The 27,715-nt window shown below is 50.8% G+C and overlaps 1 protein-coding gene across 3 annotated transcripts; it reads left to right on the plus strand.

Annotated features, from left to right (window-relative positions):
- The first annotated feature begins 379 nt into the window (after positions 1-379).
- Positions 380-27,714, plus strand: DDX11 (DEAD/H-box helicase 11). 3 transcript variants are annotated; one of them, XM_063098876.1, is made up of 28 exons: positions 380-464; positions 4,622-4,790; positions 5,061-5,208; positions 7,090-7,338; positions 7,869-7,955; positions 8,287-8,432; positions 11,676-11,721; positions 12,307-12,414; positions 12,665-12,752; positions 13,178-13,386; positions 15,583-15,735; positions 16,661-16,707; positions 16,950-17,029; positions 18,085-18,129; positions 18,249-18,316; positions 19,853-19,891; positions 20,146-20,257; positions 20,367-20,498; positions 21,094-21,206; positions 23,808-23,880; positions 24,180-24,283; positions 24,915-25,064; positions 25,324-25,395; positions 25,507-25,607; positions 26,015-26,099; positions 26,393-26,471; positions 26,596-26,750; positions 26,830-27,714. In XM_063098876.1, exons 2-28 carry the CDS (start codon positions 4,663-4,665, stop codon positions 26,857-26,859), a joined length of 2,847 nt encoding a protein of 948 aa, XP_062954946.1. In that variant the 5' UTR covers positions 380-464; positions 4,622-4,662; the 3' UTR covers positions 26,860-27,714. The 3 variants fall into 3 exon arrangements, with proteins under 3 accessions (XP_062954946.1, XP_062954956.1, XP_062954965.1); XM_063098886.1 differs by lacking the exon at positions 25,324-25,395; XM_063098895.1 differs by lacking the exon at positions 15,583-15,735.
- The last annotated feature ends 1 nt before the right edge of the window (position 27,715 follows it).

The following is a 27,715-nucleotide window of genomic DNA, read 5'->3' on the forward strand; positions in this document are numbered from 1 at the left end:
AAGGGCCGGGACCAGAAGACAGGTTTCCCGACTCTCAGATACGGCACCTCGTCCCTCGGGTGCTTGATCAGGTCCAGCGCTTCGTACACACGTAAATACGGGCGCTTACGGGCAGAGGCAGAGGCCCGAGCAAACATCCGGACGCCTGGCCGGAAGGTAGGTAGGCAGTGAGGCTTCCCGACCACAGCCTCTGAGGTCCTTCACGTCCCGTGTTCTTGGCGCCTAAAAAGTCCCGGCCCTTACCCGCCGCGCAAGCCCAACGGCACAGAGAGCGCTCAAACTCACGGCCCTCCAAATCCCAGCGGCCGCGCGCGCGCCCGGCGTACGCATGCGCAGTGGCGTGGGGCGTGGCAACGCGGCGCGCTGACGTTGGCCGAGCGAAACCGCGATTTCAAATTCACCTGCCTTCCGCTGTGATTGCTCGCTGGCCTGGCTTCGGCGAAGCCGTCCCGCCGGCGAGGAGGGTGAGCACAGTGCTGCGAGGCGGCGGTGCTGAGGACCAGAAGCTAGATGAGAAAGGGCGGAGCCCGGCGGAAACGCACAGGAGGCAGACTGTGTGCACGCGTGCGACCTCCCTGTCGAAGGGGGGGCGAGTGGGAGCGGGAAAAGGTTCCGGAGCTGGAGGGGCGGAGCCAGTGCGTGATTGACAGCGAGAACTCAATGAGAAGGGAAAGGGCAGGCCAGTGCGGGCGGCATCTTGAGGTTGAACTGGGGCGGTTTGTAGGAGTCACGTGTCACGGTCTTACGTTTGGTCCAGCTGTGCTAAGCACTTTAGTTTTACTTAGTGGTCACTACAACACTGTGAGTGTGTACTGTTACCCATCTCTCTTTTACGGATGAGGAAACTGAGGCTCAGGGATACAGGTGGGATCTCAGACTTGGCGCTCTGACCCCAGAGTCCATACTGTTACCGTTTTGCTCTACTGCCCCTTAGGAAGTCAAGGAGGAGCAGGGTCAGTAAAGAGGACTGGGGTAAATGTAATTCACCAGACTTGGTGGAAGTGTAAAAGTGGAAATAAATACTAATCAGTAACTGGTTGGGTCCTACACAGTGTGAGAGTGCTGAGGGTGGAGGTGGAAGGGGAGACAAGGCCAATGCAACGTGAGAATATGGGTATATATGGGCCAGGCCATCTCCCCAGCTGTTGGAGCATTGCAGCCCTGCTGCGTGATGTGGCTCTGGATTAACAGCAGGTGCAGAAAAGCTTTTTTCTTGGGGCTGTGGTGTCTTTGAGGTGTATGAAGTTAAAGTATTTAACAGTACAGTATAGTACCTGGAACATAGTTGTCTCGTTCTGCTCAGGCTGCCATAACAAAATACCATAGACTGAGGTGGCTTAGACAACAGAAATTTATTTTCTCGCAGTTGTGGAGGCTGGGAAATCCAAGATCAATGTACTGGCAGATTCGGTTCCTGGTGAGGGCTTTTCTAGGCTCGCAGATGGCCACTTTCTTGCTGTGTCCGCACATGGCAGAGAGAAATCTCTTTCTCTCCTTGTAATGCCACCAGTCCTCTCCAATTAGGACTCTACCCGTAAGACTTCATTTAACTTTAACTACTTCCTTAAAGCCTTATTTCCAAATACAGTCATATTGGGAGTTAGGCCTTCATCACATGAAATTTGTGGAGACCATTCAGTTTATAGCAATAGTTTATATTCAGTAAGTCAATAACTAGTGATAATTGAGGACTGAAGAAAATGCACACTTTCAGAACTAGCGTGTATTCGAAGTGCATTCAGTGAACATAAGATTTGCCGTGCTGGTGTGTGCCTTGGCACTGTTGGAGACTTCTAAGCAGAACTTGTATGGGAGGTCATGGTTGTCCTTCACACAGCCAACCTGAAACAGTGTGAAAAAGGTACACCAGATACCTTAATAGCACTTAGTGAATCTATTATTCTTGGATTTATCTGAACCTTTTTTTAACTATGATTTAGCCTGTGCTACTTCTGGAATAATGAGATCCATAATTACCACCCACAGGGAAGTGAAATAATAACTACTTTTGTTCCGTATTGTCTCGTGTTGTCATTCTAGAGTTTGGTAACCAAGTCCTTCATTTTCACTCTACTTATATTGGTGGGAGGAAGAGTGATGAAACCTGAAGCCCAAGGGACAGTCCTTTGAGCTAGCATGGGGCCCTCAGGATGGTCCAGCATGTGACATGCCATCATAGCTTTCCTACAACATAACCTCTACCAAAACTGGACTGTCTTGAACCCCTGGAAATAGAATCGTTGGCCTTTATACCAAGAAGATTGGGAAAGCACCAAAGTCTGCATGTCGTGTGTGCCCTGGCAGACTTCGAGGGGTATGTGCTGTGAGACCTAACGTTCTTATGAGGTTGTCTAAAATGAAAAACCATGGCAGCAGGGCCTGTGGTGGCTTTGTGCATGCTGAGTGTGTCTGTGACAGGATCGAGTGTACTTTAAGCCTTACTGAGGAGTAGAAAATCATCGTGAAAGTGTTGAAGGCACGAGCACAGAGACAGAAAGCTAAATAAAAAATGAAGTTTTTGTGAGTAATAAAAAAATTGAAAGGCTAAAAAAAGCTCAAGGGCTTGGGGGTCTGGCAGATATGGTTCAAATCCTGGGTTCAGCCACCTGCTGAGTGACCTTGGGCAAGTCACTTAACTTTTCTGAGTCTCAGTTTCTTCATCTATAAAAAAGAGCTAATAAAAATACCACACAGGGGTGCGATGTTATATGAAAACAGTTTGAAACCATTAAATAACTGGCTCTTGGACTAAATATTCAAGCCGTGGGACCTCTGCTACCCGCACCTCTGATGCACAGAAACCTGTACTTACAGTCTCCATGTCTAGCTGGCTATTCAGTCATTCATAGAATTTTTATTGAATGCCTGTGAGGTGCTGAAGCACCTAGTTGTGAGTTCTGGGGGCAGGGAAGAACAGACAGACAAGGTTCCATCTTTTAGGTAGCTTATATTATAGTGGGGGAGAGCATAAATAAAGTTCAGGTAGTGCTAAGAGCTACGAAGAAATTAGATACGGGGCAGTGTGATAAAAGTGTGACAGCAAGGCGGTGTATGCATGTGGGGGGGTGTCTTTGACCTCTATAGGGTGGCCACATAGAGGGAGAGGCTTCTCTGAGGAGGTGAGCTGAGCCCTAGAACTGAGGACTCATCATTCCCCAGGCTGGGATAGCAAGTTTAAGCCCAAGCTGCCTAGATAAGGCTGGTGCCTGACCAGTGGTCTCACAGAACGGGAGAGGAGACGCTGATCAGATTTTCTCTTGGGATTTAGAACTAAGAAACATGAAAATAATTTTCGCTTGGCATTGGGAGCTGAAGCTAAAAGATAGAGGGGGCTGAAAAGGCCCGGTGCAGGCTAAAGTTTTGGGTAAGCAGGAACTATGAGTGAGCTGGGGAAGTCGGCCTGTGGCTCCGTCTGGCTTGTGACTGGGCAGGTGAATGAGAATCCATGGGTATTTACTTGCTGATGAGATTCCTGGAGCTGTCTTGAAATCCTAGCTGCCTTTCAGTTCTAGTCTGCAAGAAGCCTCACCCTGTCAACGGCTTTTGTTTTTCGTTTTCCCAGATGGTCTCAATTATTAACCTCTTTGTATGTCTCATTTCTGTAAACCTCCGTTTTACTTATGCTGATTGTCTCTTGAAACACATGAACTTGACTGAAACAGAGCCGTATGGACCTGAGTTTGAATCCCTGGTTTTCCTCTTATTAGCTATGACTTTGAGAAGCTATTTAATTTCTGTAAAAATCAGTATCCAACAGCTGTATCCTTTGGTGTTGTATAGATTTAACGAGAAAGTAAAAGGGCCTGCGGAGTGTTTAACACACAGCACGTGCTCAAAACTTGTTAGGTACCTTTCTACTTCCCCTTTCTTTCATGTTTTGATGGTTTTTTGATTATAAACCTCCCTCTCAGTATTGACTTGTCCTAGTTTTTTGTCACCCTTCTTATACTAATCTCTCCACCTCAATAGTCATTTTAATTGCCCCTAAACTGTAACTGGAAGAACATCATGGCGGCGGCCTCATAAATGGATCCACATGGCCGCTGGTCTCACTGAGGCCAGTGTCACGAAGATGGGCTTTAGATTTATTCATGTTAATAAAATGGTTTTAGATTTAATCAGTATTTGTACTTTGAAGAGATGGACCTGCCAAATAGTTTGGAGAGGTGACTTCCAAAGAAAGAGGCGTGGAAACCAGGACGGAAGAGTTGGTCCTCCCCGTGGTGATTAAAGGAAGAAAGGACATGTAAAAGCTGTCTCAGAGGAAATTAGGTTCAGAAGAGGAGAAAAAGATGAACTCAACATGGAACAGAGAAGGTTTTCTTAGACCTAGGCCTGGAAGGAAAGAGAAATGCTGTGGTCTCAGTATTGGGGAGCTGTTCCAGCCAGAGCTTGGTGGCTGTGAAGAGAACTTTCCCAGTCTGGAACCAAACAGAAAGCTCTTACTTCTTGGGCCAGAAAACTTATTAGGAGGTGGCTCTGGATTGTACTGGAAATGGAGGCTAGGGTGAACTAGGACGCAAACTAACAGCATCTGTGAAACATGGATGTCTGTGTTGACCTGTGCCATCTAATACAAGCTGTGCTTGTAATTGTGTGCCCATGTGTCGTGATTTTACAGGTCTCCATGACTGGGTAAAGTGAAGCAGCTTTGGTGTGCGAATGCTGCATCGCCAAGGAGAGATGTGGGAGAAGAATGCTGCAAAAGTAACTGCAAGCAACATCCTTGATCCCAGGGGCACACATCTTGGAGAGGAAAGCTGTAAGCCTTTTGGAGAGGCATTAGAAAGGTATCCAAGCAGCAGGGAAATGGCAGGGGAGATTTAGGTTTGGGGCTTTCCTAGGCTGCATTCTGCTGTAGATATTTCTGATAAATGTTGTTAGATGGATTGCATGACTCTGGTGTGGCTTCATGTGTACATGCAAAGGATGGAGAGAACATGGTCTCTGCTTGCAGAAAAAAAGTACAGCCCAAGGAGAGAGTCTGTAACAAGTACGGAGTATGGAGACTGTGACACGTCCCTGGCTCACGAGAGCTATCAGATTTATTTTTTTCCTAGGACCATGGCTAATAACGTCCAGGAGGTTGGTGGCATCCATTTCCCCTTTCCCTTCACACCCTATTCCATCCAGAAGGACTTCATGGCAGCACTGTACCAGGTTTTGGAGGCTGGCAAGATTGGGATATTTGAGAGTCCAACTGGCACCGTGAGTACAAGTAGCAAGGGGCCATGGCTGAGATCGCTCGCGTGCAGGCTTGCTTGCTCTTCCACTACCTCTGCGGAGATCTTCAGGGTTTGCAGCTGGGCAAAGTAGTCTCTCAGTTTATCTTTCTGAGTAATAGTCACTTGCTTTATTAGATTGTTAAACACAGTCCCAGGGTCTGAGAAAAACTTGGCTAAATGCAAACGAGAATTTGAATGGCTGTGGAAACAGTGACCCGAAGCACTGAAACTTTCCAGATTTCTCTGGGCACACAACTGTTTTGATGTTGAGAGACACAGAACTTACTTTGGCTTTTTCACAGATTAAACATACTGTTTTATTCTCCAGGAGCTAGGTTACTGTGTGCTGGAGGATCTAGTCAAGGGCCCTTGAGTTTTTGCTTTGTGGCCTGGGGTGAGGAGGGGAGTAGTAGAGGCTGGCTGTTGAAGGTTATGAGTGCTGTGGGGAAGGGTTCCCAGCTTCTCTCCTGTGCTCTGTTTAGTGCCTTCTATAGGAAGTACTGTGTGATAGTGAAATGTGTATGTTGATGTGCATATGTGAAGCTAGAGAGCTTAGGCCAGGTCCCAGAGCTGGTATTGTGGAGGAGACAGCATGTGCCCCCACAGCCTGGCTCTGGGGTCTGAAGCCGTAATCGCTGTGCAGTGCTGTTCCCCCGACTCTAAACACACATTCCATTTCATCTGTAGCCCATTCCAGCCTGGGGTAGGTTCGGAGCCCCCCTCTGGGTTAAGTAGGCTCCAAGAGCTGAATACCTGGGCCAGAGGTATGTTCCCCTCAGAGACTCAGCTGAACCACCTTTGGACAGCAGAGGCAGTGGCCCTTGGGGACTCATGGCAGCCTCCTTTCCAGGAGAACTGTATTAGTTTCCTAGGGTTGCCATAACAAAGCCCCACACTCTGGGTGACTCAAACAGCAGAGATTTACTGTCTCACATTCTGGAGGTTGGAAGTCTGAAATCAAGGTGTCGGCAGGGCTGGTTCCTTCTGAGGGCTGTGAGGAACCATTCGTTCAGGACCCTCTCCTTGGCTTATAGGTGGCGTTTTCTCCTGTCTCATGTCGCTTTCCTTCTATGCATGTCTGCATCCACATTTCCCCTTGCTAATAAGGAAACCATCCTTATAAAGGACTGAGGCCAACCCTCATAGCCTCATCTTAACTAATTCCATCTGCATGATCCTGTGTCCAAGTAAGGTCACATTCCCAGACACTGGGGGTTAGCACTTCAGCATAGGAATTTGAGGGGGATACAATTCAACTCATAACAAGGACCCACGGGAAAATTCTGTTCTTTAGATCAAGAGTTGTGTTCTCCAGAGTAACTGGCTTACTTTTAAATTGTTAGAGAACATGTAAATGCTGAGACTCAGGTGACTGATTGTGTTGTATGTTCACACCGGCTGCGTTACAGCTTACGGTCAAACGTGGCTCCCCCTTGGCAAGTGCATGGGATTTCATGCTGTGCATTTTTTGATGTTAATTCTTTTTTGGGGCTATTTTCTGGCCAGCCCTTTGGGGCTATTTTCTAATTTCTCTCCACCTTCCAATTATGTTAACTCGCAGTGTTTATATATAATCTGATAAACCACTTTAAATTCTTTTTAGAATAGCGAGCTGTATAATTAAACAAAGAGGCTCTTTCCTGCTTCTTGGGCCCAATTTTTATTTCCTCCTTTTCCCTGTTTTTACTGGAGATTCTATTGCTAATTCCCTTTCTTTCCTTTCCAAGGCTTGTCTTAGAGCATCCTTTTAGAGCATCTATTTAAAGCCAGACCTTCTTTGAAGCCTTTGTTAAAATGGGGAAAAGTCATTTGGGAAGCTTTGCTTTTTGTCCTCTATTTCTAAAGATCATTTTTCTTCCTGCAGGGAAAGTCCTTAAGTCTTATTTGTGGGGCTCTCTCCTGGCTCCGTGACTTTGAACAGAAGAAACATCAGGAAGAGGCACGTCTCCTTGAATCTGGCCCTGGTGCCTTATGTGATGGGAAGGATCCGTCCCCATGTCTCTCATCTTCTTGCCAAGAGACCCCAGACACCGCGAGGCCTGCTGGAGAACCAGACTGGGTTACTCAGTTTGTGCAGCAGAAAGAAGAAAGGGACCTGGTGGATCGACTGAAGGTGAGACCTGTGGAAGGAGCAGGAATGAAGGGGGAATGGGGCTTCAGTGACTGCTTTGTGCTGACGCCCAGAGGCAGGTGTCACGTGTTCTTTGCCTTTGCAGTGTCTCTTAGCTGTTCTGTAAGCTTTCTTGGGTCGATAGTGCTGCCCCTTTACTGTCTTATTTGAGCTGGATGTCAACAGGCTTTCTTGAGACAAGGGGCTGGTGATTCCTATTCATTACTCACCTGGGAAAGGAACCTACTCGTTGCCCTTGGCAACGAGACTCAGTGGCGCAAACTCAAAGAATGAGTGAGTGAGAGTGTGTGGTTTTGGGAGGTCGTCTGCAGACTTCCCATGAGGAGCAGCCAGGCCAGCCTGGCAGGGGCTGAGTTGGGCATGGGGGCGCCACAGCCACCTTGTGTGTTGCCAGGGCGGGGAGGGCTGCCCCATGTGAAGGAAGAGGACTGGCGGAGTAGTCCCTGCCTTTGGGAAAGGCTTGGCTTTGGGTGTCCTTCAGGCATTTTCTTCAGGGCTCTCTTGCCCTTTAGGAGGAGCAGGTCAGGAGGAGGCAGCGAGAAGAGCGCCTGCAGCAGATCCGCCACAACACGCGGCTCAAGTATGCAGCCAAACGCCTGGTGAGTGTTATCCTTGGAGGGCCCGCGGTCCTGTCCAGGCAGTGTCATGCTGCTTGGAGACTCTTGGGTGAGTGGCCAGGGCTTCAGTCTCCACTTCCTGACCCCCACTGGCTAAGTTCTGCTCACCCAGTAGTTGGGCAGCCTGAGTAGTTGAGGCATTGATCCTGGGAGCAAATTCCCTCTCCAGCCAAGCAGGGAGGCCTGTGTAATGTGCACATGTGTGTGCTTTGTCCTGGATGACAGCCACGATGGAGGCTGACTCCATCGGGGGATGAGGGGCACCAGTGCTGAGATGTCTTCCTCCTTTCCCACCTCCAATACTCCTACTCAGAGACAAGAAGAGGAAGAAACGGAGCATCTTCTCCGCCTGAGCAGGGAGATGCTGGCCGCAGGGATGTGGGCTGAGCCGCTGGAGTCTGAGGAGGAGGAGCTGCTTCTGGCCGAGTATGAGAGTGACGAGGAGAAGACAGCCAACGTGTAAGACAGAGGCTGCTGCTGCCTTGCCCCTGCCCTGCCATGGCCATGGCATTCCCGGGAGGCCGTGCTCTCCCTCTGCCAGAGACACGCAGAAAGCTTCTGATGAGAGGGAGTGGCACCCACCTGCCTCTCTTCCCTAAGCCAGGGTCCCTCTTAGGGTCCACAAATCCTGCTGACAGTGATAGCCAGTCCCTGCTCTCTGCCAGTCACTGTGTTACTTATTCAGTTACCTGCACAGACGCTCAGTGATGGCAGTAGTGTCTGTATCTGTGCTTTACCTTGCATCCAGCAAGGTACTAAGCCTGGCCAAGGCCACAGGCCAGGAAGGGGAGGGGCTGGACTTTGAACCCAACCAATCTGGCTCTGGGTCTCACGCTCTTCAATACCAGACCACACTGTGTAAAGATGATGACATAAACCATCCAGGTATCCTTGACCCGAGTTTCTATATTCACCTGAAGTCTTCTGTTGGTCCGGATTTATAGGTTTCTGCTTTGTGAGCCATAACCTACCAGGTGAGCTAGAAAACACTGAAGGGAACAAGCAGGCCATTTCTGGATCCCAGGACCCCTCAAGAGAGCCTCCTTTCTCATCTGCGCTTTACTGTCACCAGTGCCCTCTGAGTGTCTGCCACAGGTGTGGCACTGTTCCAGATGGTGTGGACATGGAGATGAGTAAGACAGGTGTGGCCCCTGCTCTCGGAGAGCTTACACTTCAGTGGAGGGAGACAGATGATAGGTGGGAAACCAGCATGTTTGCCAACAAGGGAGATGACACAGGGCGAGGTGGATTGAATATGGGCTTGCTCCTCGAGGGGAGGCGTCAGGAGAGGCTCTCCAAGGAGCAGATGTTAGCTGAGACCTGAGTGGTGGGAGCTGTGGCAGGACCTGGGGGCAGAGGATTCTGTTCAGAGACCCATGCAAGTGGTGGGCTGGAAATGGGAACAGGTGTGGTGTGTTTGTGGGACAGAAAGAAGGTCCCAGTGTCAGTGCAAAGAGTGAATGAGGGGGAGAGAGAGAAGAGGCCAGAGACAAGCAGGTGGCAGTTTCTGTAGGCCCCGTAGGCTAGGGAAAGGGTGGGCTGTCACTTGGTACGGCAGGAGGCTGGGGGAGGGTTTAGCGAGGGAGAGTCATGATCTGATTCCAGTGTTAGAAAGGTCATTGGCTCTTCCTCAGAGGCCTGAGAGTTCCTGTAGATTCATTCCTCTTAGGCCCCCAGCTTGGAAGAGCTCTGTCCTGCTTCTCTAAAGGTGATGACAGGTCCCATGCATCTCATTCTCCGTGACACCATGGCCACCATGTCTGTCTGGAGTGTAACTCAAAGGCCTGAAGCCCTCACCAACCCTGGCAAAGGGTGAACCCACACCCATCACTGTCTGCCTGCAGTGCACCCTCTGACCCCCCAGCCACCGCTGCTGGATGCCTGCCTCCTGGATGCCCTGAGTTTTTCAGTGGGCCAGGCCTGCCCTGTTCCGTCTGAGAGTTTGCACATGCTCTTACCTCTGTCCACAAGGCCCTGCCCTCCTCCCTTGACAAATATCTTCCCCTCCTTAGGCCTGGCTCAGATGTTGTCTGAGTGGCCTCAGCTGTGGACCACTCTCCGTGTCTTGCTCATGGACCCGCTTGTGGTTCAGCCTGTTGGTTTACCGTTGTCTTCAGCACCAGGCTTAAAACTTTCCAGAAGGGAAGATTGGGCCACGTTTGTGTAGATTTCTTCCTTGTTAGCTTTTTTCATCCTCTGAAAAGTACCTCCTGCCTCTTCCTCCTTCACTAAAGCGCTTCCCAGGCCCCCCCCCTTCCAAGCGGAGTAAGGGTCTCGCTGGCAGAGGGAAGGAGGTGCTAGGGGCCAGGATTAGAACTACATCTTCTGCCCCACCCAGGAGCAGAGAGTGACCCTTAGTACGCCCTTCCCGCCCACCCTGAGATCCAGTTCCTGCTCTCCCACTTCTTCTCCAGGACTCCTGGAAACAAGAGGAAGAACTTGAGTGGGTCCGTGACTAACAGAGGGGCAAAGTGCCCCTTAGGGTTTGGGCAAAAGCCATTAACCCGACAGTTTAGCTTCCACAGCTCCCCATGCCCTGGTATTTTGAGAGACAGGCACCTCTGAGTTCTGAATGCAAATTTTTGCTCTTCATTTCTTTTCGTGCTCCCCCTCGCACCCACTTCCTGCTGACTTTGTCCAACATGTGATATGGGATTTGAGTCCAAGCCTTTGAGTCAAAGGCAACTGACCATGAAGCCAGCTGTATAAGTGACGAGGCAGTTGCATACCTGATTTTTTAAAAAACTGGATTCCGAGGTGAACAGAAAAGCTTTTCTATCCCCTGTGATGTTCTGTAGGTGGCATATGTCTGTAGGAGGGCGTTGGCTAAGTGTTAGGGCATGTGATGCCGGGTGCGCTCCCCTCGCAGCCCCCCATGCTGGTGGGCTTTCCCTTCCCTGCTGCAGAGGGCAGACTGAGAAGAGAAGGGGTTGGTCTGGGTGTGAGTGATGGCACTGGCATCTCTTATTCACTCAGCTGCTAGGGGGTGGCTTCACTCAGCAAACATGCGTGGAGTTCCTGCTGTGAGCCAGGCTCTGGGTGGAGCCCTGAGGACTCAGCAGGAACTAGAAAGACCCGGCTCCTGCCCTGCGGATGGTGGGGAGACAGATGAAGAACAGGTGGTTTTGGGTGAGATGGGTGTTACAGAGAACAGGTGCGGGAGCCATGGGAGTGTCAGGGAGGAGGTCACAGCAGGCTGCCTGGAGGAGGGGATGTGTATGCTGCAATCTTAGAGTTGACCAAAACTTGGCGAGGTGAGGGGAGAGCCTTCTGGGCAAAGAAGACAGCGTGTCCAAAGGCCCTGGGGCGACAGAGAGCAAGGTTCTCCTGGGGATTTGGGAGAAGTCCAGTTTGCTGGACGGTGGGCAGTTGAGAGGACAGTGGCCTGCAGGGGCTGCCAAAGTCAGATACTGAGCAGAGGCTCCCAGGCTTTGGGGAAACCCTTTCTCCTCTCTCTGCACATTGCTCTGTGCTCCGCAGACCTACACGGCGCGGGAGGCGGGACTGGTGTCTCTGAACGAGGGGAACCTCAGTGCTGGCATGTGTCTGTCTCCATTCTGCTCAGAGCTCAAACTTCAGTTCTTAGCCTTCCGAGGAAAGGAACCCCATCTCGCTTACTTATCACTGCATGTCCAGGGCTAGTCATTCTCTTTAGCTGATCTGAGTTTGCCGACGGGAGACTTTTCTCTGTTTCTCTCTCAGAGTGCATGAGGATGAGGACTACTTGGAGGAGGAACATGTCACTAAGGTGAGACACGTGTCCTCAGGTGCTCCTGCGTTCCGAGTCCGGGGCTCTCCACTCTGTGGGGGACACGAGAGTCGCTGTAGCTGCTTCTCCCCCCTCCTGCCAAGCTTCCAGCCGGGGCCCTCCACAGCTCCCAGACCCAGACCTTGGTCTCCGGTCACTTGCTGGGCAGGCGGGCCGGGCCCTGCAGAGACCTCTCCTGGGTACGAGGCCGAGGCTGGGCTTACTGTCCCAGGGTGTCGAGGGGCAGCCCTTCTGCAGTAAGCACTAGGTGGGCTGCGGGGCAAGCACTAGGAGGGCAGGAGCACTGCCCTCTGATCCTCTCATGGCGGGTCCTTCTCTTCTTTTCATCTGTGTGCAGTGCTGTGAGGTGTGTGTGGTTCTGACATGACTCAGGTTTAAACACGTTTGGTCTCATACATTTTAGACTTCTGTTTTCTGTTTAAAGTGGGTGTCCCCTGTGTCAGCTGTTGTGGGGTGTGGCTGTCCTGCTCAGGTTTGCACACTGGCAGTCGCTTTCCCCGTGCGTGCTTCCATGCATAGAGTATTTTGGGGTGTTATGTTACTGTCCCCTCTTCTCCTCTGAAGATTTATTACTGTAGTCGGACTCACTCCCAGCTGGCCCAGTTTGTGCATGAAGTTCGGAAGAGCCCCTTTGGCAAGGAAATCCGACTTGTCTCCCTCGGCTCTCGGCAGGTGAGCAGAGGCAAGATGTCTCAGCTGCGTGCTGTCCACTCCCCGCCCTGTTTCTTCCTTGTCCAGGCAAACAAAGACGATGGGTCTGAGGCAGGCTGAGCTCGGGGAGGATCAGCCCATTCCCTGGACTTTGTGGTCCTTGCAAGCAGGAGAGAGGCGGGCGGGGCTGGGCAGGTAGGTCCAGGGGCGCTGCTTGTGTCTTATTTAGCCAGCACCATCTCTTCGCCTCTCTTGTCCTCCTGTCTTGTAGAACCTTTGTGTAAATGAAGACGTGAAACAGCTGGGTTCTGTGCAGCTCATCAATGACCGCTGTTTGGAGCTGCAGAGAAGCAAGCATGGTAGTTTGCCAGACCTGGGGCGCCTCAGGCAGTGCTGGGGAGAGGGGGGCAGGGCTGGAAGTTACAGAAGAACTGTGGCAGGCTTGCACCAGGGATATGCACAAGCAAGACTATCTCAAATAGAAATCATGGCAGAGCAGACCCTGGTTTCATCCCGAAGCCCTTCTCCGTGGGAAAAAGTGTTCTTGCTTTTTGGGTCAGTATCTAGACCAAACCCCTGGCCTAGAGATGATGACCCAGGTTCTGTAAGGAGAATGTAAAGTAAAACTCCAGAATGTTGTGAGGGGACCATAGTAAGCAGTACCCGAAGGGCTTCCAAGACCCTGCCCCATGGAAATGGGTCTCAGCATTACAAGACCCACCCTTCGCCCTGTAGACAGTTGTCCTATCTGTCTTTGCTCCCCTTGTGCCTGTGCTGCCCTCAGAGAAGAAGGACAAGGCTGAGGAAGAGAAGCCAAAGAGGAGGAGGCAGGAGAAGCGGGTGGCCTGCCCCTTCTACAACCACGAGCAGATGCAGCTCCTCCGGGACGAGGTGCTGGTGGAGGTGAAGGACATTGAGCAGCTGGTGACCCTTGGGAAGGAGGCTCGGGCCTGTCCCTATTACGGGGGCAGGTTTGCCATTCCTGCAGCCCAGGTGAGGACTCTGGAGGGTTGGGAAGTGGCTCTTGGCTCTAACTGTGGCCTAGGCCTCGAGGGGATTCTCATTCCTCATTAATTTGAGAGGACTGATGGCCACACTGCATAGTGATGGCACGTAACCCATTCTGTCCTGGTCCATAGGGCTGGAGGAAGCTGCGGGTCCCCTGGTGGCTCTGGGCTGCAGAGCCAATTGGCATTATTGGGACACAGCAGATAGGAACCAGGGAAGAGTGTATTCCTAGTGAGACCACAGAGAGGACACCAGGGCAGGGCCCTAGAGGAGTGTGGTAAAGGAGCTACAGAATGTAAATGGATTTCCAAATGGCTTTTCTGAGTGACTGTTCCAACTTATACACCTGCCTGCGGCATATGAGAGTACTGTCTTCTTTAGACATGCTGTATCTTTACTTAATTCATGTATTTATTTTAATTTATTATTAGCATATTCATTCTTACAAATCGTGATATTTCTTTTTGCCCTTTGCCTGACCTGTCAGTTCTCAAATCCTCTCCCTCCGTCCCTACCTCCCCCATCTCTAGTGTCCTTAGGTTTGTTCTCTCCTTCTGAAAGTTCAACGTATTGTTGTGGTCTTTTCTTTTTTTCCTTCATTCCTTCCTTCTTCCCTCCCTCCCTCCTTCCCCCTATACCCTTCCTTCCTTCCTTCCTAGCAGCCAGTTAGCGAGAACATGCGGTATTTCTGTTTCTTTGTCTGGCTTATTTCACTTAACATAATATTCTCTAGACTCATCCATGTTGCTGTAAATGGCAGAGTTTCATTCTTTTTTTTGGCTGAATAGTATTCTGTTGTGTATATATACCACATTTTCTTTATGCAGTCGTCTGTCGATGGACACTGAGGTTGGTTCCATATTTTAGCTGTTGTAAATAGAGCTGTGATGAACATGGGTGTGCAGGTGTCGCTTCGACATGATGGTTTTCATTCCTTTGGATAAATGCCCAGTAGTGGGATTGCTGGATCATACAGTAGTTCCATCTGTAGTTAACTGAGAAACCTCCATACTGTTTTCCTTAATGGACATGCTGTATCTTTAAAGAGAGAGAAAAAACTGCCCATTTGACAGGCCAAAAATGGTATCTTATTGTTATTTAGTAGGTATGATCTAACTGTTTTCTTGCTACTTCCTTAATTTGAGTGACTTTTGGAAACCGCATATTACTTGTGGAGAATTCAGAACAATCAAGAAAAGATTGAAAAGCAGATTTTAAAAGATGCAGGGAGCTATGCTAGTAGTCATTTTGCATGGCAGCCAAGCACCCATCAGCAACACCCTGAGAAGTGAGGGAGGCCCCACCCTTGCAGTTGTCTCCCGCGCTTCCTCTGGTCTGTTTGCCGCAGAGTGAGATTAGTGCCGTTTATGTCCAGATACAATAAATAATAAGATGGCCTGAAATTGTTATAATCTCGAACTTTTAAAGCACCTTCCACCTAATTTCTCCCTTTGTGGTGTCTCACTGAAATAGCTACATTCTACACATGAGGACATGGAGGCCCAGAAGAGTTAGGTGATTGTCTGTTTTCTCACCATGAGTGAGTGATGGAGCCAGTTCTGAAACCTGGGCCTTAAGTTTCCAGTTTTCTGAATGTACATTTTTTTAACTGGAAAATCTTCATAACAGCATACACCTAAAAATTTACAGGGAGCTTTTATTTCTGTTACCGCCCCCTTCTACTTTTTAACCCTCATTTGAGATGGAGTTTATCAAGCCCATTTTGTAAATGAGGAAACAAAGAGAGGTTAGACACCTTTTCCAGAGTCACACAGCTGGGAAGTAGCAGCTCCAGGACCAGAAGCCGGGGCTGCATTCTGGTACATCAATGGTTTTCATGGTGTTTTGAGGAAACTTGGGGGTTCCAGAGGCTACTTTGAGGGCTTAGACAAGGCTAAGCAGTGGGGGTCCCGCTCTCCCCACCCCCACCCTTGGCTCAGTCAGGAGTCAGATCAACTCCAGTTCTGTGTTGTTCGTGTATTTGACATTGCACGTAAAACGTGAGGAAAGTGTCTGTGGCTGCAGGTGCAGTCTTCTGCTGTAGCCTTCTCTCCTGAGTGACCCTGCACATCGTCCAGACAGGAAATAAAACGGTCCACATCTGGAGCCTAGAGTAGGGCGGGCAGGTGTGCTGTGGGACATGTCCTGCCACTGCTCAGGGGGCTGTGTCTCCTCCCGCAGCTGGTGGTGCTGCCCTACCAGCTGCTGCTGCATGCGCCCACCCGGCAGGCTGCGGGCATCCAGCTGCAGGGCCAGGTGGTGATCATCGACGAGGCGCACAACCTGATCGATGCCATCACAGGCATCCACAGCGTGGAGGTCAGCGGCTCCCAGGTGGGTGCTGAAGGGCAAAGGGACATAGGTCATTTCTCTGAATTTCCTAGGCCTGGGAGATGTGGCTTGATGGAGGATGCACTGAGTCAAGGTCGTGGCCTTCTCAGGCTGACTGCAGCTTCCCAGCAAGTCTCGGAACTCTGGGCCTGGCTCCAGTGGGGCGGTCTGTTTCCTTACTCTTCACCTGCCCATGTCATCCTGAGTCGCTGCAGCTCAGGATGCCACTAACTAGTTCTCTGTAACCGAGGATGATGGCATGAGAGGAGCGGGAGTCCTCTTGTGGCTGGATATTATTATTGATACTGCTTTGAGGGAGTGTCAAAGGAATGCTCAGGCTCTCCAGAAGCTACTGTTTACTTACTGTTATGTGACACGCACTGTGTCTGATCTCCACACTGATTCTACAGTGGGGGTGCTGTTCCTGTTTTACACGGGGGACTCGGAGACTCAGAGAGGGTTAAGTAGTGTGCCTAAGGTCACATAGCTCATGAGTGTGGAGCTAGACCCCCCCAACATCCCATCACCTCTCCTCACTGGCGCCTGGGTTGACCGTAGGCTAGGATGTGGTGGTCACCTTGACACTTGATCTTAGCCAAAAGGCCGAGAAGCGATGTGGTGGTCACCTTGAAACGTCACTCTTAGTAGACTATGTGTCTCTCCCCAACCCAAACTACCAGGGAGATTCATTGCCTGAGGGATTCAGCCTGTTGCTTTTCCCCGACCCAAAGTGGGCATGAGCGGAACTGACCTTCCTTCCCCCGTGTTAGCTCCTGCCAGCCTAAGGGCTGTCACAGCCCATAGCTTTGGTCTGTTTGGGGCCTGGGCTGGCACCTCCAGGTGTGGTCTGAGTTTCATGGTACGGCATGGCCCGCGGGTGCTTGCCCAGGGCTTGGTCTGCCCTCACACCCTTCTCCCTGCTCCCTAGCTCTGCCAGGCCCATTCCCAGCTGCTCCAGTACATGGAACGATACGGGTGAGATGCTACCCTCTGACGTGGGAGGGAAGATCCCGCTTAGCCTCAGCAGCCCCTAAGCCTGCCTCCGAGGGAAGCCCTGGGTTCCCCACTCTGCCCGGCTCAGAGTGAGATGGAGCAATGCGCTGCTTGGCCTGGGCTCGCAGGCACCGGACAGAGGGCCTCAGCCGGGGCAGGTGGAGGGGATGCTGCTATTGGCGCCCCACCGCGTCATGTCTCCGTGGCCGCTGGTTTCTTCTCAGGAAGCGTCTGAAGGCCAAGAATCTGCTGTACATTAAACAGATCCTGTACTTGTTGGAGAAGTTTGTGGCTGTGCTAGGTGGTAAGAGCAGCGCCCCCATTTGCATGCTAACCCCCGGCCGCAAAACTTGCTGGTCTGCTTTTTGCTTGGATGCCAGTCATGACACCTAGATTTTCTGTGTCCTTAAGAATTGTCTTGGTCCTTGATTTAGTAAATTCTCTTTATAGTTTAGTTGAGCTGTCTGACTTCAGGAGGTCTTTTTTAGAATCCTTGTTTAGAGCCCACATTCTAAGTCCTTTTTGTTTTGCCAGCCCCTACTCTAGGGTGGTAGTAATGATATGTTATAGTACAAACACATAACATCTTAGGGAGCAGTTGTCGGACTTTGGGGTTTTCTGCACTTGCACATGTGCAGTGTCGTCTGCTCCTGTGAGGTGAGCCGCACAGGCGTGGTTAACCCGCACTTAGGGATGATAAACCTGCCTGTGGTTCATGAGCCCAGCGAGAGCAGAATGTTCTTGCTCCAGATCCCATGCTGCTTTGCATTATTCTGTGCTACATACCTTTTATTGTATGGCAACTTTGAAGGCTTTACAGAAGCTGAAGTTACAGAAAACCAGTGGTGGATTGCTCTGGAGGGATCTTTTTGTTTTTTCTTTGGTGGCTGGCTGGTGCTGGGATGCAGACTGTTGACCTTGGTGTTACGAACACCACACTCTAACCAGGTTAGCCTCCAGCCAGCCCTGGAGGGATCCTGTCTTTATGCTGGTGCTCTTGGCTTCCATGTCTGCCTCGGCCACTGGCTCACCACATGGCCCAGGCACCTTCTGTTTGCTCTTGTGCCCCTGCATAAGATGGGGTGTCATTCTGTCCCTGCCTCCTGGAGGAGGTGTGATGAGAATGAGATGCAAGTCTTTGGGATCCTTGTGCAAACATGTGAGTCAGGCTTGTCAGTTTCTCTAGAACTTCCTCTCTTAGCAGGTTCCTTGCATGCTATAAATGGCACACAAACACAAATCTGCCCAAATATGAATGCTCTTCTTATTTGATGAGCACAGTGTGGAGTCTGAGAAGATAGGGAAGTTGGGGGCCTGAAGATTACCAACCTGACATGTGTGAAAAATTCACTTTTCTAGGGAATATTAAGCAAAATCCCAATACACAGAGCCTCTCACGGACAGGTAAGAGAACTGCTTTCCGCGGGTCCAGTGCTGCTCTGAGCTGCTTCTGAGTTGACCTTTGGGGCTGGAAGCAGGGCTCAGGGCATGACTCCTGAGGCACTTCATTTGTTTGCTCTTAGGGACGGAGCTGCAGACCATCAACACCTTTCTCTTTCAGAGCCAGGTTGACAACATCAACCTGTTCAAGGTAGAGTTTTTCACCTTTTTGTATCAGCACATCAGGTTTCTTTCTTATTATCGGCAGCAGAGCACTATGTTAAAAACTGGAAGGAGTAAAAAGCAAATTCCTTCTGTCCTTAAGCAGTCCAGGGTCTTAGGATCTAAAACATAGACTATGTAATTACTTGCACTGTGTCAGGGAGAAAAAGTAGTCTTCAGTCTAGGGTCACAGGGATGGCACGAAGTTCCCCTTTCTGTGTAGCTCGTGGGCACACAGACTCCTGGGTCCTCATTGCCTCCTTCTTTCTTCTGGCACAGTCTTTCTCCTCGGCTCTGGGACAGAAGCAGGGAGTTGACTTCAGGGCTGAGCTGGGTGAGGACGTGGCTGGGGCTGCTCTGCTTGACCCTGTCGCCTTCCCACTTGGCCTTGGGTTTGATCACAGCCTCACGACTTCACTTACTCTCGTCCTGAATCTGGCGCTCTCCCAGATGGAGTGCAGCCACCACCGCTAATTGATGTAGTGACTCCAAATCAGTGACAGTAACTGCCTCTGTGGATAGAGTACTTACTGTGTTCTAGGCAGCGTGGCAGGTTCTGTGACTGAGATAGGATGTACTGTTGCCATTTGAGAACAAAGGAAACCGAGCTCGGGGTTACCTTGGGAAGGTGATGTGCACGGGCCGTGCACGAGTGACCCACTGGTGAATGCGGAGCCAGCATTCAACCCAGCTGCACTGACTCGAGACCCTGCCTTTTTTCTTCAAACCAGCCTCCCCCCAACTTACCCGTTTTGGTCATTGGCACCATCATTATCCCCGTCAGACAGGCTGGAACCTGAGTCATCCTCCATGCTTTTTTGCCTGTTGCGTCCCACTCCGAATGATGGCCAGGCCTAGTAGCTTGCAACAGCTCTTGAATTTATCCTGGTTCATGTTCCCACAGCTATGGCTTCAGGTCTTTTTCCTCTTGCCTTCTTTTTGGTCCCCTTGCTTTCATTCTCTCCCCCTCCCTCTGATGTCCTTTACCATCTACGGTCTGGTGAACCTGCATTGAAGGATGTCACTCTTTTTAGAAGGTATTAAAGGCTCCATGATCATCTTCTGGGCATTGCAAGTGGAGATGTGGCACCAGACTACACGTGGTGTGCACACCAGTTACACTGTACTGCAGCCCAGCTTTACCTCATGCTGTAGTGTGTAGGGTGCTGCTTAATGAGTGCTTAATTCTTCAAGGCCTATCCTAGACGTTTTCACCTGGGAGGAAAGCAGAGGGGACAGAACTTAGATGGAGCACCTTAATGAGACTTCAGAGCCTTAGAGACATGTTTGTGGTGGGGCCTGGTTGAGCCCCCTCATGGGAGAGCACTGTATCACGTCTGGGGCAGCAGAAGGGGTGACCTCAGGGAGGAGATGGACGTGGTTGGCTGCAGGGGGCTTTGGGCTCCTTGGGAGGTTGTAGTGAGCTATGCTCCCTGGGCTGGTGGAAGACGGCTGCCGTTTTGTGAATCCAGATGACAGCTTGCTGAGTTTTCACACACGCCTGCAGCAGGGTTTGGTTTCGCAGGTGCAGCGGTACTGCGAGAAGAGCATGGTCAGCAGAAAGGTACCTGCTTTCCTGTGGCCTGGGAGGGGTCCAGCAGCGCCCCTACCTGCCGCTGTACAGCCTTTCCCTGTCCTGCCCTTGGGGAATTCATGGTTACCTTTGTCCCCACTCTCCTCAGTGCAGAGTGGCTTTGCTGAGGTGTGGAGGGAGGGCACTGCAGGCCGGCTGGGGCCTGGCGGAGCCTGTAGTCCAGGTGGTCTCCCTCTTGCCTCTGTTCCTCATTCCTGTCCACCACTTTCTCTCACCCACCCCAGCTCTTTGGCTTCACAGAACGCTATGGAACAGTCCTCTCTTCCTCTCAGAAGCAGCCCAAACTGACTGGGTTTCAGCACTTCCTGCAGAGCCTACAGCCTGGGGTGAATGAGCGTGAGTCAGGAGGGTGGGAAGGGACCTGCTGCAGGCCTGGGCAAGGGTACTCCTTCCTCACACAGGAGCCGACTTCAGGGGGGCCTCCTGTCTGTCCTGCTCTGTGCAGCTCCTGCAGCCCCTGTGGAGGAGGCTGAGGCCAGGGCCCCACGGCCTGCTTCCCCGCTGATGCACATTGAAGGCTTCCTTGCGGCTCTCACCACTGCCAACCAGGACGGCAGGGTCATCCTGAGCCGCCAAGGTAATTGATTAGGTGCTCACTGGCCAGGCTCAGTTCCCAAGCAGGAACCAGCCTGGAGCCCGGGAGCCGAGCAGGAGTCTTTATTTCCATCCTGACACTGCCCTAGGTTGGGAGGAGGAAACGGGCATGAGAACTGGCCTCCCATGACTGGGGCAAACAGTGGAGGTGGTGGGGAGGGGATGCCGAGGGGCTGGGATGTGGGTCCTCTTGGGCACAGTTACTAGAGTAGCTCTGTAGTCTCGCGATTCAGGTTAGGTGACTGGTCTTGGCTTCATCAGCTAGGAGTGACTTGGACCAGTTTCTCTTTCTCTGAACCTCAGTTTCCCCATGTGAAAAGGGAGATGATAGTACAGGTTGAGCATCCGTGATCCCCAAAAATCTGAAATCCGAAACTCTTGTGGTCCCAGCCTCTCTGATAAAGGATACTGAGCCTGTACTGTCTACCTCAGAGGGCTGTCCTGGTGATGGAATGGGATTCAGTGTGGAGAGAAAGTACCTCGCATGTGGACCCAACTGGAGACCCTTGGCTCACGCTGGTAGAGCACTTGCTGGGCCTGCACCCACCCTTCTGCATGTATCTCTGGCCTCTTTTCAGGCAGTCTCAGTCAGAGCAGCCTCAAATTCTTGCTCCTGAATCCAGCCATGCACTTTGCCCAGGTGGTGAAGGAATGCCGGGCAGTGGTCATTGCAGGGGGCACCATGCAGCCGGTAAGGACACCAGCCCCAGCCTCTTGTGCCCTAGGTGTGGAATGGGACAGTGATGGGGGTCCTGAGCGTCCCCAACTGGAAAGGTATGGGCTCGAATAGGCCCAGCAGTGTCCATCAGGTGGCGCTGGTGTACCATCTCACTGCCTGTGCCTTTGGGCTGGTGGGGGGCAGAGGGGCATTCCCCCAACCCTGTTCTGTATTTCTGTAGCCGTGGGAGTGCACTTCTCCCAGAGAAAGCTTTCTTTAGTTTCATACTCTCAATTAGGTGCCTCAAAGCCATTCCCTTCCTGTACCCATCATAGAAATATCAACCTTCTCTCTCTTCTATGAACTTGTTTTAATATGTACGTATTTTAGAAATTATTGTGTCTTCATTGTAGAAAGCAGAAACAAACAAAAACGGGGGTGGGGGGCAGGGAGAAAGATAATTCCACCAACAAAAGATTCATTTTGGTATATATCATCATAACAGTCTTTCTATGCATAATTTTTACATATGTACATGCATATTTTAAAGACAAAACAAGAATGGTATTATTCCTACCTGCTGCTGTTATAATTTACCTTTTTTACTCAGCAACAAAATGTCATAAACATTTTTCCTTGTCAGCAAGGACGCATTTGTTCTGCCCTACTCTGGCTATGCCATATTGTATCGTATTTTATGCAGTCACTTTTCTTTTGTTAGATATTTAGTCTATTTCCAGGTCTTCTCTGTTTTAAACAATACTGTGATAAATGTAACCAAATCTCGGCACAGTGATTGTTTGCTTAGGATTCCTCCTAGAAAAGGACGTGGTGAGAAAAAGGCTCTTGGAAATCCTGAAGTGGTGGTTCTCAGCTTCGCCTCCTGTTAAAATCGTTCATGTAGCTTTTTTGTTTTTTCTCTTTTTCTCTTTTATGCAGAGGTTCATAGATTTTTATTCATTCAGTGTATTAAAGTTGTTTATAGTCATTATTGTTTTTGATGCTCAAATGGTCTCAAACATGGTCCATGGGAACCCCCGCCTGCTGCCTCTGGTCCTTTCGATGTGGCCCTTCATTCTTGCATCCTGGCACCACAGAACATCCAGGCTCGCCTCATACTTTCTTTGTCCCCGAGCTGGGATCATTCGTTTCTCCAGGGTGCCTTGGTTTCTTTTAATGGGGGACAATATTTAGAAATCAAGTCTGGGTGCTAGGGGTGCACATTGCTCCTGCATTGTCACTGTTTACAGGCATTTCAGTAGACACACTTAGGAAATATGTTTTCAGTAATCATGGTTCCATATTGATATTTCTAAATAAAAATTAAATAATTTGACCATGCATTGTGTATCTTTTTCTCTTAAGATGAACATTTGGTTTCTTATTACACTAACATAATTACTTATCTTCTCTGTCCCACAATATGCTTAAAATAGTTTCAAAATTACAATACCAGTATTACTTCTAACAATAAATTTGACTGAAGTTTAATTTCTTTGCATTTACTTTTTGCCCTTGGAATATATCCAACTAAAGATGTATGGTTACTAGCATGTAAAGTCACTTGCAATCAGATGAAATTCTGTTTGCTTATGCTGTTAGTTTGGTAGATAGCTAGGCTTTCTTTGTTTTCAGTTTTAGAATTTGCTTTTTTTTTTTCTACTTAATCATTTTTAAAAAATATGTAAACATTTGTGTGGTTCGAAAGTCAAAACTATATAAAAAGATATATTCAGTAAAATCTCACTTCCGTCTGTCTCCAGCCTGTTCCCTACCTCCATAGGTAATCATTTTTATTACCCACTAGTCTGTCCTTCCGGTATTATTTTTTTTTGCAAAAATAAGCAAGTCTGTGTATTCATTCTTCCTCTCATCAGAGTTACAGTGGTTAGTTTTTACATTGCGGTGTGTTCTGGCGATCAGTGCATGTTAGTGTGTAGGGTGAGCTGCAATTCTATAGCTGGCTGCGTGGTTCTCATTGGGTGGGAGTAGCTTGGCTCAGTCACCCAGTGCCCTCTTGACTGGCAGTCTTACTACACAAGAGAAATCCTGTGTGTGTGTTACTTAGTACATGTGGGCTGTGTCTTCCGGGTGGAGTCCCAGATATGGGATTCCTGAGTTAAAAAGTAAAAATCCATTTAATTTGTTAAGTATTGTCAAATTCCCCTCCGTAAGAGTTGTACTATTCTGTATCCCACAAGCAATGTTTAAAAATGCCTTTTTCTCCACAGAGTGGTTAACCTTTCAGATTTTTGCTAATTTGGTAGGTGAAAACCCTGGAGATCATTATTCAGTAGTTTGGACTGTGGCTGGGCCATGTGTATTTTTTAAAATTCCCACTGCTGGTTTTGATGCATAGCCAGGGTTGAGAATCACTGTGCCAAGTTTGCCAGATTTCCTTTGCTGTTTCTACCAGTAGCTTAAATGAAACTGCCAACACTGGATATCATTAACAATTTATTTATTTTTGTTAATTTGTTGTTAGCCTTTTTTTTTTTTAGCTCTCTTTTTTCTGTTTGTACGTACTTGCTGCCTTCCAGCCCAGACTTCTCTCTTGCCTTCCCTGCTGAGGCCCGAGGTTCCTCTCCTCTGTGCCTCTGGGAGGTCACAGGGCCCTGCCATTGTGGTCTGCAGGTGTCTGACTTCCGGGAGCAGCTGCTGGCATGCGCTGGGGCAGAGGCTGAGCGAGTGGTGGAGTTCTCCTGCGGTGAGGAGTGTGACCTGGGCAGAGCGAGCCCCTCGTTGTGCTGTTACCGGGCCGGGGCTGAGGAGATGGCAGGAGGGAGGCTTGCCTCTGCTGGCTTTCTCACGAGCTCACCTCCCCCCACTGCCACACTCTGTGCCCCATCGTCTGCAGGGGCAGGAGGGGCAGGTCTTATTGTGGCAATGGGTGGGCTTATGAATCAGTTGCCTTTCCTGGTCTGGGCTGGGGAAGTGCTCTTCCTGGACTCTCCCTTGCAGAACAGTCTGTACCTCCAGTTCTCAGCTCCTCCCTTGGTCCTCCAGGTCATGTGATCCCTCCAGACAACATCCTGCCCCTGGTCATCTGCAGCGGGCCCTCTGACCAGCAGCTGGAGTTCACGTACCAGAAGAGACTGCTGCCTGAACTGGTCAGCCCCAGCCCCTGCCTGGCCAGGGCAGCTGGGAGGTTTCCTGGGTTGGGGCAGTTAGTACCGGGGAATCCATCACAGAGCTAGCACAGGATGCAGAGGATCTGTCTAGATGCTTATCAAGGGTGGTCTGAGCTGCTCTCTGCCCCTCCCCATGGGCATCTTAGTAAGTTTTCTTAACGCCTCCGGCAGGACAGCATGCAGCAGGAAGCTGCCCATTCCCTTTGGTTCTCTTGCCATTTGCTTGTACCAGCCTCTGCCTTGGGCAGGGGTGCAGCTCTTGGGCACACCTCTGTGACATGCCTGAGGTGTTCAGTGCCTGATTTGCCATAGACAATGCCCATCAGGACATGGGGAGTTGGAGAAGTGTGGCCTCCATGGCGTAGCAGTGACAAGTCTTACTCTGGGGTGCTGGCAATGAGGCGTGTGTCACTCAAACAGGCAGGCAGTCACCGGAAGCCTTAGCTGGGTGTGTGTGATAGGAGGGTGGCACATTCCTCTCGGGGATTCCCACCCTGGCCATAGTCCTGTGGGTCTCTGTCCTTGCTTTTGAGCCCCAAGATTAGGAATCCATTTGTGGGTGTGGCTACAGGGGTTGCTCCACGGGGGGCACCTTGTCTTCCTTCCCCAGATGAGTGAGACAGGCCGTATTCTCTGCAACCTGTGCAATGTGGTCCCTGGAGGGATGGTCTGTTTCTTTCCCTCCTATGAGTACCAGCGCCAGGTGCATGCCCACTGGGACAAGAGTGGCCTGCTGGGCCGCCTGGCTGCCAGGAAGAAGGTGAGTGGCCCTTCAGCCAGACCCCCCACTTGAGGACAGTGCCACCAGAGTCCCGCCTGGGATTTCTCATGCTCATCAACTCAGGATAGCTGGGCTTCTCCTGGTTCCTTACCACTTCCAGTCCCTGATCACTTTCCAGAGGATTTGCCCAAAGCCCCTGACAGGCTCTCCAGTGCCAGGCTAGACAGCACAGGCCCGGAGCAGACCTGAGACCCCCGTTCTGAAACCCTTTGCTGGGAGACACTCTCTGTACCTCTAGATATTTCAGGAGCCCAAGAGAGCAAACCAGGTGGAGCAGGTGCTGCTGGAGTACTCCCAGTGTGTAAACGAGGTGTGTGACTCTGAGGCTTGGCTCCAGAGACCATGTGGGATTGGCAGCTGGAAATAGTTTGGGTGGTGGCCAAGCCTTGCTCAGCAGCCCTGGGATGGGTTTCTCCCGCAGTGCTGTGGCCAGGCGGGCGGCAAGGTGACGGGGGCCCTGCTCCTCTCTGTGGTTGGAGGAAAGATGAGTGAAGGGATTAACTTCTCTGACAACCTAGGCCGGTAAGTAGTGGTCCTCTCCTTCTCTCCTGGGGCTGTGACACCTGGCTACTCCTCACTTCCAGCAGCTGGGCCCCACCTGCAATCTGATGCCATCTGAGTCTGCACCCAGGCTGGCTGCTCAGGATCAGGCAGCCAGGCGGGAAGTGTTTCAGCAACTCTGGATTGGGCCTTTGAGAGCAGATGGAAAATGGGGCAAACCATAACCTTATCAGGACTCAGTTCATTGGCTTAGACTGGGTCTCTTAGCTGAAAAATCCTTTCCAGGTGGTAGGTACGGGATGGGGAGGGTAGAGCTGCCAAGCATAGCCAAGAGCGGCAGCAGAGGTGGAGCAGCAGTCGGTGGCATGTGGGTGAGGACTCAGTGAGGGTGTGAGGCCACATGCCCATCGGCGTGCATCTCCACCTAGGTGTGTGGTGATGGTGGGCATGCCCTACCCCAACATCAACTCTCCAGAACTACAAGAGAAGATGACCTACCTGGATCAGACCCTTGTGAGTACCTCCAGGATTCCGGAGGATGAGGAGAGGGCCGGGGGGAAGTGTGGTGTATCCCCTAGGCTGAGATAGCAGGGTCTTGTAGCTGTGACTTCCCTGCCGTGCTGGTGTTTCCTGTCCCCCTCTATACCCTCTTGACCTTCTCCATGACATCATGCCAGCTGCTGGCACTGGCTTGTGAAGCTGCCTGCTCTTGTTCCAAAGCCTGGCAGGCTCTTCTCCCAGGGAGAGCTAGAACACTAGACAGGAGGCAAGGAACAGTTCTGATAGCTCCTTTCTACCCTTCCCAGCCCAGAACTCCAGGCCAGCCCCCACCAGGGAAGGCTTTGGTGGAGAATCTGTGTATGAAGGCTGTCAACCAATCTATAGGTAAGCCTGGGACCGCTCCTGGCTGTCAGGATGGATATTTGGGAGTATATATAGATGGGTGGTTGGAGAATGAAGTCACAGGAAAGGATTTTACCTAGGAGCCCCAAATTCTGTTCCCATCCAGGCAGGGCCATCAGGCACCAGAGTGATTTTGCCAGCATAGTGCTCCTAGACCGGCGATATGCCCGCCCACCCATCCTGGCAAAGCTGCCAGGCTGGATCCGAGACCGCGTGGAGGTCAAGGCCACCTTTGGCCATGCTGTTGCTGCTATGCGTAAGGTCAGTCCTGCCTTTTCCTTCCCTCAGAGCCTGCTCACCCTGAGATCTAGTCTCTCACTGCCTTTTCCCATCTCCCCAGTTTCATCGGGAGAAGTTTGGCCGTTCCTGATGGATGGCTGCACCAGCCCGGACTCTTCCTTTACCTTGCCCACTTGGAATGGTGTTTATCTTGGGCCTGGTCTACAGGGATCCTGCCTGAGAAGGTGAAACCAGGTGTAGAGTGTGAAGTCTAGACCAGCCCCCTTCCAGAATCAGTGGGCAGCCAGCACGCAGGCCCAGGTAGAAAAGCCAGTTGGAGAAAACTAGGTTGATCCTGAGTAAACAGTGGGTCCTGGCTGCCCTTGAGCCCACTGCAGGGCAGCTCCTGCCCGGTGTTCCGCTGCAGCTTCTGTCCTGCATGTTTTCTCAGCAGCCACCTTCTCAGAGGTGCGATGGGAACAGGCCCATCCTAGCGAAAATGAGCTGTTCTAGACATTTCACACTCAAAACTTTCCCCATTTCTAGTTCTGCTGTCCACATGGCTCCTCCTGCCGGCCTCAGCTGTGCTCTGGTCTGCTCCACAGCCCCACGCAGGGCTTTTCTCTCTGGCTTGGCTCCCATTCCTCCTCCAAGTTGATGGCACCTCCTTCCCTCTCAGGCACTTGAGCAAACTCCAAGACACCTTCTACCCTGACATCAGCAATTATGCCAAGGGCCATTAGGCTCTCAGCACAACTATTTTTAGAGACCCCGTATCTGTCACTGAGACATCTTTTTCCTGTGGGAACATCTCCCTCCCTCCCATCTGCAGCAGCTGCCCCTGCTGACTGCACCTCCGAGCCAGTGCAAGGGGCCCTGGTCCACTCAGACGTTCTGCCCCATTGCCTGGAGACCCATGGGGCAGGACAGTCACTGGTTCTCAGATGTTTGCAAGCCACCCAGCCTTGACTCCTTAATTAAAAGTGCACTGTTGGTTTATGCTTAAT

The sequence above is a fragment of the Cynocephalus volans genome, chromosome 1, assembly GCF_027409185.1.
Source record: "Cynocephalus volans isolate mCynVol1 chromosome 1, mCynVol1.pri, whole genome shotgun sequence".
Taxonomy (NCBI): domain Eukaryota; kingdom Metazoa; phylum Chordata; class Mammalia; order Dermoptera; family Cynocephalidae; genus Cynocephalus; species Cynocephalus volans.